Source organism: Eupeodes corollae, chromosome 1, assembly GCF_945859685.1.
Source record: "Eupeodes corollae chromosome 1, idEupCoro1.1, whole genome shotgun sequence".
Classification (NCBI taxonomy): Eukaryota; Metazoa; Arthropoda; class Insecta; order Diptera; family Syrphidae; genus Eupeodes; species Eupeodes corollae.
In genome coordinates, this window is record NC_079147.1 from 150982001 (window position 1) to 150999039 (window position 17039).

At 29.4% G+C, this 17039-nt stretch overlaps 1 protein-coding gene across 1 annotated transcript in view; it reads left to right on the forward strand.

The window, feature by feature from the left end:
- LOC129942759 (uncharacterized) overlaps window positions 1-17039 on the forward strand; it is a 49706-nt gene that overhangs the window by 20735 nt on the left and 11932 nt on the right. Inside the window, exon 3 of the mRNA XM_056051819.1 lies at window positions 13416-13544. Within this exon, the coding sequence (XP_055907794.1) occupies window positions 13416-13544 (129 nt within the window). The remainder of the gene's footprint in view (window positions 1-13415; window positions 13545-17039) is intronic.

Sequence of the window (17039 nt, forward strand, 5' to 3'; positions counted from 1 at the left end):
CGATATCTGTCAAACTCGATGTTTTTTTTTGTATTTGCATCTTATCCATGATAACTTTGAATGCATGATGAATTGTTCTTGTGAATAGATAAAAAATTATAATTTTGTCCTTACTGATTTAAGAACCGGCTTGAGTCTTCTTTTTTTGTATACAGCATGCATACGAATATATTACATACACATGTATTTAAGTGATATTTATAAATAATGCATCCCAATAACATAGTTATCAAGATATAATACGTATATCAACTTTAATACTTATTGGATCAAATGGCAACACCGAATTTTTCTGCCACATGCCAAAACTCACCCCAAATTATTACTCTTCATCGTCATCCCCTAAAACAAGAAACGAAAAACAACAACAAAAATGGAAGGAAGACTGCTGCTTTCTATTGCTTTGTTGTTGTCGAATATCCACCCTGTCCTTTTTCGCTATAGTGAATGTGGATAATAAAGGAATTCAGTCGTTTCAACAACAGTGGGAAGGGTATGCTATGCCGGCCTGGGTAGGGTATAGGGTATATTGGGTATACGCGAACAACAAGCTTCATAGATTCTACAGCCTTCAACCCTGCCTCGTACATAAACTGTTTATAAAAATCAGCTCAGGCTCGAGTCTTCAATGTGGGTGTTTTAACTAAAAAGTGAAGGTGGAAGTGTATTTGATATGTGCTACAAACACAGTTATAATAAAAAAGCCGACAACGAAGGGTAGTAGCGGCGGTGGCGGCGGCTGGTCGCTTTTGCGATGGTGTGGTGCAATGGTGGGTTCACACTACTACAAAACTTACACGAACAAGTACTTTGTAGATAGGGGTTGTAAGGCAGTGATGTGACTTTTCTTTTCTTTTGTTTCTTCTGGTTGATCTTTTTTTCCTTATAACGAAAAAAAAACATTAAAATATAAAGGAAATGAAATGTATTGTAGTCGTGAACATTTTAAGTTCAATCTTCACTAGAGTTTTAATGAAATATATAGAAAATATAATATAAATCAATCGTTTTAGTTTGTTGCTTAGTTATTATTTAAAATTGTAATAAAATCCAAACTATAATAATTCCAAATCGGTTGCTAAATGAAACACCAGCCTTACTATTTGGATGAACATTGTATTTTATTAGAATGCTTAAGGCCCAACTATAATAGACTTAACCAAGCTTAAGCCAGCTTAAGGGAACGAACCAATACGCATCTTTATATGTCACTAATCATAATAGACGTTCTGCTCAGTTTCGTTAAATTTCGCTAACTTTCGCGCAATTACGCAAGAGCCATATAAATGGCTCGAGCTTAAGCAAATGTCAAATTTGCTTAAGTTACTTGAATCCATTATGGTTACTTTTTGTTTTGACGATAACTTTTGATAACTTTTCGTTTGGTTTTGACATTAGGTTAAGTCTATTATAGTTGGGCCTTTAGACTTTGTCCTTAAGTCACTAAAGGGCCCTGCACATGAGAGCGAACAACGGATGAACGTAGGGAAGAGCAAACGTGATTTTACACATTTCAAAAAGTCAATTTCTCACAAAAACACATTTTAATTATAAACAACCAATTGACGCTTATGTTAACATAATAAAATTTGCATTTTGTTCTCTAAAGCAGTATTCACATGAGCGCGACCAACGAACGACGAATGAATTACAAAATGTGAGTTTATATACGTTTGAAGACATATTTCCACACAATTTTTTATCAAAATAATAGGAATATAGTTTTACTTTTTAATATCATATATTAATACATTTAAGAAAACAAATTTATTCGTCGCGAAAAAAATTGTAGTTGATACGAACTGTCAAACTTTATTTGCGTTCCACTTTATCCACACTCGCAACGAATAAAATAATCGCACGTACTTAACCTAAAAAAATCATTCTTGATTTGGTTTTGGTGGTTAATGGTGTTCGGCTGTGGATAAAATTTAAATTAAATTGGGTGGCGCAAGAGTTCGTTGTGAACCAGGGCCTAGTGACTTACAACTCTCAACCATTCTTGTGTGCGAGTACTGTTGTCAGAAATGGCTGTGGCTTTTTGAAAAAATATTCTCGACTCTTATGTAAACGAAATGTCAAAATCGACGAATATTCGTTCATTCGTTGGTCGTTGGTCGTGCTCATGTGAATAGTGCTTAAAACAAGACAATTTGGTTGTAACGAATTGCAGTGTGGTTGCTACGAACTGTCAAACTGAATTCCCGTTCCACATACCATCCACGCTGCAACGAATAAATTGTTCGCGATCAACTTAACCTCAAAATTATACCACTCTTGTTTTGTTTGTTGAAAAGGGTTATTATAAATTGACAGTTCGTCGCTGTTTTGCGAATAGAAATAAAGCTCATGAGAAAGAAAAAGTCAAAATTTGTGAACATCCACTGTTCGCAGTTCAGTTGATGTGCAAGACCTTAAAACAATATAATTCAAATCAAAGTTGGAAAAAAATAAATTCGCTTACATTCCTTACAATTTTCCCATTTCTATAAAATGTAACTATTATTATGTAGTTGAAAAACTTAAATTACTTTTGATTTAATTGCAGCAATATATTTCAAAACGAAAGTAATTATAAAAACATTAGTAATAAATGCTTCTCCGGTAATAATTACATACAAATGTAATCAAATACTATTTTCATGAATTACATTAAATGTGATGTTACAAATATTTCGATGAAATGCGAAATGCGACTTTACGTGTGGTATCAATTAATTGCCACAACTATATAATTCAATAATACTTCCTCTCAAGAAATTTAACAGATACATTTTCAATTATGTACATGTTATTAGTAAGTACATTTTATCAAATACTGTTATAAATGATTAAAATGTATATTTTTTTAAATAAAATTACAAGTAGTAAAAATTTTCACGTGTTGTAGTTGGAATGAAGTTCAATTACTAATTGTAGTAGAATGAAGTTCAATTACTAATTACTTTATTGAAATGAAAGTTAGCATTATTAATTACGAAAAGTAATCATTATTTCCCAAGTCTGATTAAAATAACTGTATTAAAAATGTAATTAAAATACTTTTTCCCATATTTCAGGCATTATCTTCTCCGACATAACTTGAGTAATGTTGATTTTGAATTATCTTGAGTTCCTGTATTATTTGTGTGATTACAATCTTTAACATACCCCACTACTACTTACGGCATGTTTAATTGCTTCGGAAATCAACATTCAACTAATAATGTGACAGTTCAAATGGCAGTTAAGTTTGACATGTGTAAGATATTAGCGGTACAAAATTGAAACCGATCAAAATAAATTAGACTATATGCAAAGCAGTTGTTTAATATTTATTCCTGAGTCACCAATACCCATGTTTTATTGGAAAATCTATCAATAGTATAGCAGGATTTTACACGAATAACAAAAACAATATCCGTAGTATGAATACTACCGATAAAAGTTAAAGTAGAATCTTACTGGAGGATGGGTTTTTGACATTTATACGAGTCTCGAATGGATCTTATGTGATTTCGTTCTCAAATGTTGGTGCGATTGATATTGCATTTGCATCTCGATGGCTGTGTTCGTTGAGTAGTTGTGCATTTGGAATCATGTGTTTTCCATTGGCGGAAAATATCAATCTGTTAATGTAAATTAAATGTTGTTAATGAAAATGGACTAACTGGGCTTATTTTGCAAGACTAGAAAAGATTATTAAGTTTTGCTATGTTTCCACCAAAGGTTTATCGCAGTTTAGATTACATAAATCTTTTTGGTGTTTCCACTGCACAAGAAGATTTTAAAGTGATTAAGTTTGACAGCGCTTTCTAAAATGCAAATGCTGTTTCGGTGTTTCTTTTGAAGTATAAGTGAGATTGTTTGATTGAACAATCTCACTGTTTGAATAGCAGCATATAATCCATGTGCATTTTTTTTTAATTTGATTAAAGCAAAACTATATTTTTTGTACACAAACATGGAAATAAACAGACCATAATGCATTATCTGTAAAACCAACACCTCCACACAGGTTTTTCGTCACTCCGATACCCGACCAAAATCGAGCCAAATCAAGCTCATTTCAACTCGATTCAGTTATATAAGGAATTGAGACGAGCTTCAAGCTCGCTTCAATACCACATGTTAATGTAGTAGTCTACGAACAAACCCCTTTTTGATGTTTTTATTTTATGTCAAAGCTGCAATTGTTAAATGAACTATTTTATAAAATCTCAATTTCCAGATGTTTTCTTACCATTTCTTCTTGAAAATTTCCCATTTTATTAGTTTCAGTTAGTTTTTTTTGCTGAAGTTAATTTTAATGTTTGATTTTCAAAAAACTTTCTGCTATTTGTGTGTTTTTTTATTATTATTCTGACAGATTTTCTTTCAGTTGTACCAATTTTTAAATAGAACACTCTGGTTACTGCCGATGCGTTTTCTTGGGAAGTTTCTACTATACTATTTATAGAACGCCAAAAAAACACGGGTAATCATTTATTTTAGTGTTTTAATGTCGTGCAATTTAAATTTCTTGTTAATGGTCAGCTAAAAGATAATAGAGAAATCAATTTCTTTAGTTCAATCGCAAATGTATAAAAAGCATTTATTACATAAACAATACTTATAAATGCCTTAGTTTTGCTATTCAGGTAATAACATGGTAGAAAATGTTCATCGTTCGCGAATCATAGTATGTAGCTTGATTCTTGAATTTGAAAAAAATTTAATAAAATGTTAAAAAAGACCAAAAATAATACACCCTGTCTTTAAAACTAATTGCGTTTCCATAGGTAAATTCAGATGTCCATCAAAAACTCATTTTTTTGTTCGTGGCTCATGGAACACGATAGGAATTGTTTTATTTGTTGTTATTGTATTAGTGTATCTTCGTGTACGGTTAAATGAGTGTGGTAGTCCTGTCAAATTTTCAGCAGCAACAACAACAAAGGTAAATCTGACAGAAAAAAAAACAGCTCTCCTGATTTGATCTTATATCAAAAATAAATTAATTTATTTTGCCGATGAAATTCAAAAACAGGAGACATTTGTGATTTGATAGATCAAGATCAACAGTAAATTGATTTAATTTACCAATAGAAAACCCATAACTGATTGTATTACAAATCAAATAATGTATTGTGCAGTCATTTTTGTTTTGATAGATCAAGATCAATATAGTTAATTGATTTAATTTACCAATGGAAAACCTATAATATTGACAGATTTATCAGTCAAAAAATTTCTCAAATGTCTTAAAATCGTGTAAATTTGCATATTTTGTGTGTTTATATTGCAACAACATAAGAGAATTAGTTTGCAGTCAACTGCATTCTTTGAACAAAAAATTAAATGAGATCAAAGCAGCTTATTAATTCTTCAGATGTTATTTATTTCAAACTTAGAACTTTACTTGACTATCATTTCTTGAATATAAATAAATTGGGTAGCGTAACACTCCGTAGAGAACCAAGGCCTAGTGACTTACAACTCTAAACCATTTCTGTGTGCGAGTAATTGCAGGGATGGGGGATCTACAGTTTTAAGCCGATTCTAAACTAATTTGAGAAAGCACTTTTCATGACAAGAATTACTCTTGGAGAATTTGGCAATTCTTCGCAAGAGGCAGTAACCGTAAATAAAAACTTTAGGTGGCACAGCAGGGATCGAACCCAAGGCCTCTCGCATGACAGTCCAACGCACTAACAATCATGCAACGGGTACTACAATTACTTTACCAACGAATTTATTATCTGCAAAAAAAAATTGTTGTTGTTGAAAGGTGCCTTACCTTTAAGTCAATTATTGCCAAATACAACGTTTGATATTGTCAGATGTAATAGTCTAAAAATTATGGCCTTTACTTTTAAACAGAGTTTTTAAATAATTTCACTTTCGTAATAAAAAAAAAGAAACAAGTCAAGAAACCTATAAAATCTTATATAGAGTTTTCCAATGAAAGGTTTTATTTTGCTTTGATATTTAAAAAAAAATGTTTTTCTCAACACTTCCAAAAATAACACATTTCTTAACAGGAACATTTTCTTTCAAAATTACGTTTGTTCTATTTATATCGCCATTGTCAAATGTCAAAAGATGATTGCTTCGTAAGTAACAGCTGTTCAAATATTGATCAAAATAAAGACTCGAAATGAAAATTCTGCCGGTAAAGCGCAAAATCAAATCAATAAACCATCCATTTTTAGAACTTTTAAAGTCAGTAACGTGAACGTCTGACAGTTATTTGAATTTCGCCTTAAATATTCCAAATAAGATTTTATTTCAAGTGGTTGTTTAAAATTTGGACCTCATAAGGCAACAATTTTAACAAGACTCGAATTAAGTAAAAATAAAAACGAATTTATAACTGATTAATTAATTCAAATGTAATCTACACTAATATTATAAAGAGGAAAGATTTGTATTTTTGTATGAAACAAATAAACTCAAAAAGTACTGGCCCGATTTTAATAATTCTTTTTTCATTAGGACCGCTAGTCAAATAATAAAAACACGTAGACGCCTCAGTACGTCGTTGTAAGACAAAATATCTCATACATCCTCTAATTTATAAACAGGTCAAGGAGAACTTTACGAAAAGGATAAGAAACTGTACCACGTAGCCGTGGCTGCCATATGGCTGATATTATGTCCATTGTTGATTTTGACGTTCCTTTTTACAGTGAAATAAACATACATTGATTTTACTTTTTAAACATGTCCTGCTTTAATAATAAAACTAAACCTCTAGTTGGAAATTTGTAACCATGAATATATTTATTATTATAAAATTATAACTTGTGTCGGTGTGCATAAATGTGTTCTGTGTGCGGGCTGGAGCAGACACCGATTTTCGGTGTCAGACACGGACCGACTTAAAATCAAAAGTTTTTGATTTTTCTGTGTCGGTGTCTCGGTCGGTGTGATGTCTATAGGGATGAGCACGCGCATTTAATATTCAATTTGTTCTGAATCTTGTTGTTGTTTCAATAAAATCTTGAAGCCTTAGCGTCACTTATTCTGATCTTTCCGGGTGTGACAACATCGGTGTGGTTTCTATGGACCGCATTTCAATTGAAAGATATCTTCTTAATTTAATTTTTGATTTAAAAAAAAACTACTAGGTTATGTAATACTAATTCATGAACAAATGATTACATTTTATTTGACCAATTCGCATTTTGTCGTCATTATTTTCAAAATTTCCAACTTTAAGTACTTGAATCGATTGTGGAGCATTGACATAGACCTTGGGCCCTACTCTGTATTTAGCTCCGAAAATCAATCATTTTCGAAAGTGCTTTTTGTTTGATTTAAAATTGGTTTTATACTTTAAAACCTAAAAAAAACATTAATATAAAAGTTGGTAACAATTGATTTTCGACTCAAATATCTTTTTAAAAATTTAAGATATCGGATTCAAACTTCTCCTTATAAAAAATATTGTTTTCAAAATTCAGTAAAATTTTGAGAGAATTCGAATTGTTATATTTTTTACAAACAAAATTAAAACATAAAAAGAAAACATTACTAAAAGTTGGCAAAAATTTAATATTCTACTCAAATATCATTTCAAAAATTATAAATATTGGTTTCAAACTTATTTTATCTCATAAAATATTGTTTTCGACATTCAGTGAATTTTTGATAAAATTTACAACAGTCTGTTTCCTTATAAAAAAAATCTACAAAAAACATTACGAACTTTTTGTAAAAATGATGTTCGGTTCTCGATATCACGTAAATAATAGAAGGTATTGACGTTAAACTAATTTCATTCATCCAATTTGTATTTGTTTATATAAGAAATAAAAACTTTTAAGAAATGCTACTAAAATTGGTAAAAATCGGTTAACTACTAAAAAATCTTCTTAACAAAAACAGATTTTGAAATCAAACTATTTCTTCATATGGAAAATATTGTTATTAATTTTAAAATTTTTAATTGACAATTTTTTTAACAAAACACGAAAACCTACAAACCTTTTAAGCAAGACAAATCGACAGAAAGGATGGGATGTTATCAGTGTGGGTCGCATCCCAACCCCTTTATTTACGTACCTTTTTACTTAGTTTCCTTAGAAAAAATTCAATTATCAAGTGTTTTTTTTTACAAAATACGAAAACGCTTTCGACCCAAGTCGAAAGATTTCGATTTTTTTCATCTCACACAAAATGTTGTTTTTAATATTTTGTTGAATTTTTAGACCAATCTACAGACGGGCACAAATGGGAAGTTATCAGTGTGGTTCACATCCTCAAATTTCAAGATGACAGCTTAACTAGAAATCTTAAAAATGGTTTTCAAACTGATGTAGTCTTTACGGACTTTTCAAAGCCTTTCTATAGGGTCAACTATTTTATATTATTAAAAAAGATCGAATTTATCGGAATATAGCTTAAAACGGTTTGCGTCCTATCTCATAGGTAGAACACAGTTTGTCCGCGTTAATGATTTATTTTCTGAAGTAGTTCATGTAACCTCTGGTGTTCCTCAAGGAAGTCACTTGGGACCCCTTCTATTCCTGATATTAATCAATGACATACCTCTCTCTCTCTGCCTAATGTTTGTGGGTGATATCAACATTTTCCGCTGTATCAAATCGTTGGAAGATTGTCTGTTACTTCAAAGTGACCTTGAGCGCTTATCTGTATGGTGCACTGCTAACTAGCTTTTCTGAAATGTTTCTAAAAATGCCAATCTTTATCTTTCTCTCGTAGTCTTAGTCCAATTTGTTTTGAATACGAAATAAATAAAACACAACTTACTAAGCTTTGAGAAAAGAAAGACCTAGGTGTAATATTTTAATACAAACTAAACTTCAGCTTCCACATTGATTTTGTGGTTGCTAAAGCAAATAATAAGCTAATGTTTGTTGTTCACAACTCAAAAGACTTTAAGGATCCGGTCATTATTTTATGCTTATGAGATTTTCCCTAGAATGCTGCTGGAATCTTTTTTATAAAACTCACTGTTTAAGGATTGAAAGGATTCAGAATTGTAGTTCACACTAAATTGGAACGTTAAAATGCGTCCTTATGAAACCAGATGTAAACTGCTTGGTCTAACACCACTTGATATTCGCGGTTGGTCTTCATACGTGATATTATTACTTCTCATATAAACTGCCCTTTACTTTTGTCCTTATAAAATAAATAAATAAATTGGGTGGCGCGACAGTCCATTGAGAACCAAGGCCTAGTGACTTACAACTCTCAACCATTCCTGTGTGCGAGTAATGTTGTCAGGAATGGAGGGGACCTACAGTTTATATGCCGACTCCGAACGGCTAATTTTGAGAAAGCACTTTTTCATGACAATAGTTACTCTTGGAGAAGTTGTCAATTCCTCGCAAGAGGCAGTACCCGTGAAAAGATTTTAGATGGCATAGGCAGGGATCGAACCCAAGACCTCTAGCATGACAGTCCAACGCACTAACCATCATGCCACGGGTACCACACGTCCTTAGTCGATATATATGCTCCGTAAACGTGATCTTGCACTCTATTTCATGAATCCTATCATAGAGTAAACTATGGTTCCAATCTAATATCATTTGTAATCATGTTGACTTGTTTTTCTACGCGACGTTTTTTTTCGTCGTCCATAGCTCAAGAACCAGAAGTGATATCGACTTCAAATAAATTTTGTTATACAGGTAATAAGGCAGAAATAACTCTCAAGAAAATTGGGTGGATGGTTTTTTTTTACCATAGCAGTTTAAAAAAAGGTAAACATTTTGTTTAACCCCAAATATCTTACGAACCAATGACGCTAGAGACTTGAATTTATATTATATATTGTAATGTGATACCAAATCAGTATATTTTTGGAAAAAAATCCAATCAACTGTTTTTTTTATAAATCAAAAAAACTTAAAAAAAAAAGAATTTGTCACCTAGATAATTTTACGAATGCAAAGAATGCCACGAAAAAAAGACGTTTTTAACATCTGGTAAAATTTTGAAAAAAATCGAATTGACAGTATTTTTTATAAAAAATGAAAACCTAAAAAAATATTACCGTAAACCGCGGTTACTTTGCATTTTTTTTTACTTCATTAATAAGATATGAAGTAATGCATTTATGCTATAAAAATTATTTAAATAATAGTACAAATATTTATTGTATTTTGTATTTGTAAATGATGGTTCTTCTTGGAATTTTATACTTTTCTTCAGTCTGTCTTTGTGAAATTTCGCCCCTCCTTATCTCATCCAAGCAATTTTGTAGGGTCTCAGCTGTATAATAGGCATAATTTCCAAAACCAACTTTCGGGGTTACTTTGCTCCAGTGCAAAGTTACCCCAAAATTAAGAAAATAGATATGTTTTCACAAAAAAAAAATATTATTATGTTTTGAGACCAAGAAGATTAACTTTGTATACAATTGAAAGAATAAAAGACACTCAAACGGTAACATAAATACTAACTTTTTATATTTGGATACACATATTTTAACACTTCAAACTTTCTACCTGCAAAAAAATACAATTAGGTCGTTCCTCTTCGGACTACTATGGTTGACTGAAAATTAAACGTAGATATGGAGCTCCGCATGATTTTGCACATACATAAACATTATATTATGTTAGATCGGTGAGCAAAAATCAACGTGTCTGAACATGAAACGATTATTAAACTCTTTATGACAATGGCGCAAAGTTACATCCGCTGGCGCAAAGTAACCCCGGTTTACGGTACTCAAAATTGGTAAAAATTAAATTTCAACTCAAATATATTTTCAAAAATTTAAGATCATGGCTTTCAACTAATTATTTTAACTTACAAGAAACATTGTTTTTAACATTCAGAACAATTTTTGAAAAGATTCAAATTGACAGTTTTTTTTACAAAAAAATTAAAAACCTGAACAAAAAAATTAATAAAAGTTGATAAAAATTGATTTTCGACTCAAATATCTTTTCAAAACTTTAAGATATTGGCTTTAGGCTAATTTTATCTTTTAAAAAATATTGTTTTCAACATCCAGCAACATTTTGAGAAAAATCTAATTGACAGTTTTCTTACAAAAAATAAAATCTTAAAAGAAAATCTAACAAAAGTTAGTAAAAATTGATTTTCGATTTAAATATCTTTTCAAAAAGTTAGGATCATGGCTTCCAATTAATTTTAACTTACAAAAAATATTGTTTTTAACATTCAGAACAGTTTTTGAAAAGATTCAAATTGACAGTTTTTTTTACAAAAAATTAAAAACCTGAACAAAAAAATTAATAAAAGTTGATAAAAATTGATTTCCGACTCAAATATCTTTTCAAAACTTTAAGATATTGGCTTTAGGCTAATTTTATCTTTTAAAAAATATTGTTTTCAACATTCAGCAACATTTTGAGAAAATCGAATTGACAGTTTTCTTACAAAAAATAAAAGCTTAAAAGAAAATCTAACAAAAGTTAGTAAAAATTGATTTTCGATTTAAATATCTTTTCAAAAATTTGAGATTATGGTTTCGGACTAACTTAACTATTACAAAATATTGTTTTCAACATTCAGAACAATTTTGAGAAAAATATAATTGACGGTATTTTTTATAAAAAATAAAAACCTAAAAAAAAACATTACTCAAAGTTTGTAAAAATTTAATTTCGACTCAAATATCTTTCCAAAAATTTGAGATATTGGCTTTAAGATAATTTTATCTTTTAAAAAATATTGTTTTCACAATTCAGTCAAATTTTAAGAAAAATAAAATTGACACTTTTTTACAAAAAATCTAACAAAAGTTAGTAAAAATTGAATTTCGATTTAAATATATTTTTAAAAATTTAAGATTATGGCTTCCAATTGCTTTAAACTTAAAAGAAATATTGTTTTCAACATTCAGAACAATTATGAGAAAAATCGAATTGACAGTTTTTCTTATTAAAAAAAAAACCTAAAAAAAACATTACTCAAAGTTGGTAAAAATTGAATTTCGACTCAAACATCTTTTCAAAAATTACAAATATTGTTTCCAAACTTTTTTTTATTTCACAGACAAATATTGTTTTCGATATTCAGTAGTTTTTTTTTTATAAAAATCCAACAGTCCGTTTAAATCTACAAAAAATAGTACGCACATTTTTTATAAATTGATGTTCGGTTCTTGACATCTCTCAAATTAATTTAATGCATTCATTGGTAAAAATATGTTTTCGAATAAAAATCTTTTCAACAAAACTAGACTTTCAAGGTAAACTATTTCTTTATATGAAAAATATTGTTGGTAATTTTAAAATGTTTAAGAATAATTCAACTGACAACTTTTTTAAACCTACACGAAAACCTACAAACTTTTAAGCAAGACAAATCGACAGACGGGATGGGAAAGTTATCAGTGTGGGTCGCATTCCAGCCTCTTTCTTGTCAATCATATTATCTTAATCTGCTTGATTAATAAATAAATAAATTTAAAATGACTTATCTGAACTGAGGTTCAATATTCCAGCAAGGCTCGGATATCCTTTGTAGCGTATTCAATTGTAGGCAACATCTGAAGCAATTTAACAAAAACTAAATCTGGTTTTAAAATACAAAATTCAAGTTATGCTAAATATCGAAATCCAACCCTTACGATCAAATAAAAAAAGGACATTAAAATAAAATCCTTAAAACTTTAATTTTCCTTTAATATTAAAAAAAAAGCTGATATTGACAGAATCATATAACCTAATTTAAGCAAAGTCCTACGACTCCCACGACTGGTCTCTTTTTCGTACTCTTTTTTGGGGAAGTTCATGTTAAAAATTGGAATGGTGATCATGGTGGCAAAGATTGAGAGTGTGTTTTATTGGTTTATTTCGGTTGTTTTTCCTTTGGTAGGACATTCGTGAGTTCTATGCGTGAAAGTGAAAAGCCACAGAGAGGAACTTTCCAAAGTTGCTTTTCTACATAGTATATGTATATATATATGTATACATTACTTACTCCTTCGTTAAAGAGAACATCAAGCACAGGACAAAACACAAAACAGCAGAACATAGAAGAACACATCACGCATCCTGGTGTATAAAGCTTAACAGTGGAAGTTCTATGTGCTCTGTGTGCTTGGTTCTTCGTTGTTCGTGTTGTTCGCTGTCAATTTTGGTTTTCCTGCTTTTCTTTGCTCTTCGGGGAAGGATTTTACTTTCTATACAACGAACAAATACCGGGTGCTCTGTCCTTTGCCTTTATCCTTGCTGTTGTCGTTGTAGTTGTCGTTGTCATCGTTGCCGTGCCATTTCAAGTATGTTATATTTTATTTTAATTTCGCTTTTAGATATTTTTGCTTCTCTTTTTAATCATCATCAAACAAACGGAAATAGAAAATGATAAAATAAAATAAATGTCCTTGCAAAGTGAAAACAAATACGAGTACAATAGTGTATTGAATTTATAATTATTTTGGATTATTTTGTGTGTGTGATGTTATTATTATTTTGTTTTGTTTTTTTGATATTTTACAGCTAATAATATGCAATACGGACAGAATATCTCGATACCATATACTCAACCGCAAGGTGATTTGAATTTTCTTAATTCGTCCGATCATAAAGGAAAAATTCATCCAAAAATTGAACGGGACCGCGAAGAAGGTAAGTTTGTGTGTGTTTTATTTTAAATTCATATAATTATTTTTTTCATTTTGTGCAAATTTTTACTTTGAGTGGTTTTTCATTCGATAGATTTTTCCTTTCGGTTGAAGAAGAAAAAGAAAAAAAAAAACTAAAATCTTAAGAAAAATTAAGCAACCGGATATTATGTACAAAATGTACACGCGCTAGCCCAATTAAGCTTTTGTACATAGAAAGGACCTTATGTGCAAAATTATATACCTACCTACATATATTATGTACTGTAAATGTACCTATGTAATTTTGTGGTAAATAATGAATTTTTTGAAGGGTGTGAGGATATTTCATCCGGTTCTGAAAATGGAAAATAAGGCATAATGAAAGTTTTTTCGATTTTCTTCTCTCGCTCTCTTTTTGTGTGCTCTTGTTTTTTAAAGTGTATACCTTCCTATACCGACTCCTTCGAGCTTAGGTATAAATTTACTGTACATACAAAATATTTGAGATCGACTGAATTAATTTTTATACCTATGTCAAAATGTTAGTAGTCAAAAGTAAGAAATCCTGATCGACAAATAAATCAATAACTTTAATAAAACTATAGTTTTGGTATAAATAATTTTACTTAGATATTATGGGGAATGTGAAGAATGAAGATATTTTGGTTTTGATGACGAGATGTTGAAGTGAAAGTTTCTGTATATGTTTTGTTACTAAGCACAGTTGGTATAGGTATAGGTTCAAGGATAAAATAGCAAAGCTTCTCCTTATAATCGAAACAACAACAAAAACAAAAACAACAAAATTAAATTTAAATAAGTTTTCTCTCGAAAAAGTCACGAGGACAAAAATGAAGGCAACTATGTCTATGGCTATATAGCTTTGGTTGTGACTGTGACTGTAGCTTCTGTCTGAGGAGAGGGAAAGTGAAAGTTTCAAGGATATTCCTGGGCTGCTGGCTTATTTTGTCCATTCTGATGGCTCGTGTCGGTTTATTATACCCATATAGCCATAGATATACCTATCTACCTTACATTTATCATTTACTTAGCCATGTATACATAATATTAAAATATAGGAATTTAGATTCGTCAGTATAAAAGTGTGTATATGTGATGACGGATGTACAATACCTCCTAATAATAAGGTTTACATAGATATAAATATAATTTAGGTAGGTATACTATATTATGTAAAAAAGGAACAGACACTGTCTTGTCTATGTTAGGTGGGGTCAGTGTTTGAATAATTTTTTTTTTTTTTTTTTTTTTTTTTTTTGTTCGAGGAATAGACACAATTTGGAATTTATATCTTTTCACTTGTAGATGAGAGTAAGTATAGGTATGATTAATAGGTAGGTTGGTACTTGTACCTATTTACATTTATCCATATGTATTAATATATGTATGTACTGTGTACTTAATAAGTTTGTTCTTAATTTTGTTTTTGTTCCTATTCCTGTTGAGGGCAGTAGGACATTTGTGATTAAGGAAAATAACAGTCAAAATTAATTTGATTGATAAATTTGTATTATTTTTGTTTAATTTATTGAATATGAATTTTAATTTTTAGGCAACAGTTAGAATATATTGGATTATTAATCCATAGGATTATGAATACAATTTTTAACCTTATCAAAGGAAGTATAGGCAGTACAAAACAGAGAGCTATAGTATCAAAGAAGGCTCTAGGCAATATATTATGTGTGCGATATTTTAAAATTTATAACCCGTGTTTTGTTGGAATACTACCGATAAAAGTTAAAGTAGAATCTTACTACGGATATGTATTTGACATTTATACGAGTCTCGAATGGATCTTATGTGATTTCGTTCTCGATGGCTGTGTTCGTTGAGTAGTTTTGCATTTGGAATCATGTGTCTTCCATTGGGGAAAAAAATCAATCTGTTACTGTTGATTTTATTAACTTCCCTTAGGATGCTATTGTAATGGGTCAAAAAAACTGAAAAAAATATTTGTCACTTAAAAAATTTTACGAACAAAAAATGATTTTATCTCCAAAATAACTTTGTGCAACGAAAAATAACGGTTTTAACGTTTGGTTAGATTTTGAGAAAAATCGAATTGACAGTTTTTTTAATACAAAATAAAAACCTAACAAAAACATTAATCAAAGTTGGTAAAAATTGAATTTCGAATAAAATATCTGTTTCGAAAATTTGAGGTTATGGCTTTCAACTAGTTTCAACTTATAAGAAATATTGTTTTCAATGTTCTGAAAAATCAAATTGACAGTTTTTTTTACGAAAAATAAAAACCTAAACAAAAAAAAAATAATAAAAGTTGGTAAAAATTGATTTTCGAACACAAATAGCTTTTCAAACATTTGAGATTATGGTTTCCAACTAATTTTGACTTAAAAAAAATATTGTTTTCAACATTCTGCACAATTTTGAGAAAAATCGAATTGACAGTTTTTTTTACAAAAAAAAACTTAAACAAAAAAATTATAAAAGTTGCTAAAAATTGATTTTCGACTCAAATATCTTTTCAAAACTTTAAGATATTGGCTTTAAATTAATTTTATCTTTTAAAAAATACTGTTGTCAACATTCAGTAAAATTTTAAGAAAAATCGAATTGACATTTTTTTTACAAAAAAAATTGATTTTAGACTCAAATATCTTTTCAAAACTTTAAGATATTGGCTTCAAACTTCTTTTATCTTTTGAAAAATTTTCCTGTCAACATTCAGTAAAACTTTAAGAAAAATCGAATTAACATTTTTTTTAACAAAAAATGAAGATCAAACAAAAAAATTGATAAAAGATGGTAGAAATTGATTTTAGACTCAAATATCTTTTCAAAACTTTGAGATTTTGGCTTTAAACTACTTTTATCTTTTAAAAAATATTGTTGTTAACATTTAGTTAAATTTTGAGAAAAATCGAATTGACATTTTTTTTTTAAAAAATAAAAACTTAAAAGAAAATTTAACAAAAGTTGGTAAAAATTGATTTTCGACACAAATAGCTTTTCAAACATTTGAGATTATGACCTCCGACTTATTTTAACTTAGAAGAAATATTGTTTTCAACATTCTGCAAAATTTTGAGAAAAATCGAATTGACAGTTTTTTTACAAAAAGTAAAAACCTAAACAAAAAAATTAATAAAAGTTGGTAAAAATTGATTTTCGACTCAAATAACTTTTCAAAACTTTGAGATATTGGATTTAAACCACTTTTATCTTTTAAAAAATATTTTTATCAACACTCAGTCAAATTTTAAGAAAAAACTAATTTTTTTACAAAAAATAAAAACATTACAAAAAAACAATATTAAAACTTGGTAAAAATTTACTTTGACTCAAATAGCTTTTCAAAATTAAAAATATTGTCTTTTATCTTTTATACAAATCCAACAGTCCGTTTTTTCATAAAAAAATAAAATCTACAAGAAATAGTACGCAAATTTGGTAAAAATTCATGTTCGGTTCTTGACATCTCTCAAATTAATTTCATTCATCCAATTTGTAAAAATTTAGGAAATGCTAC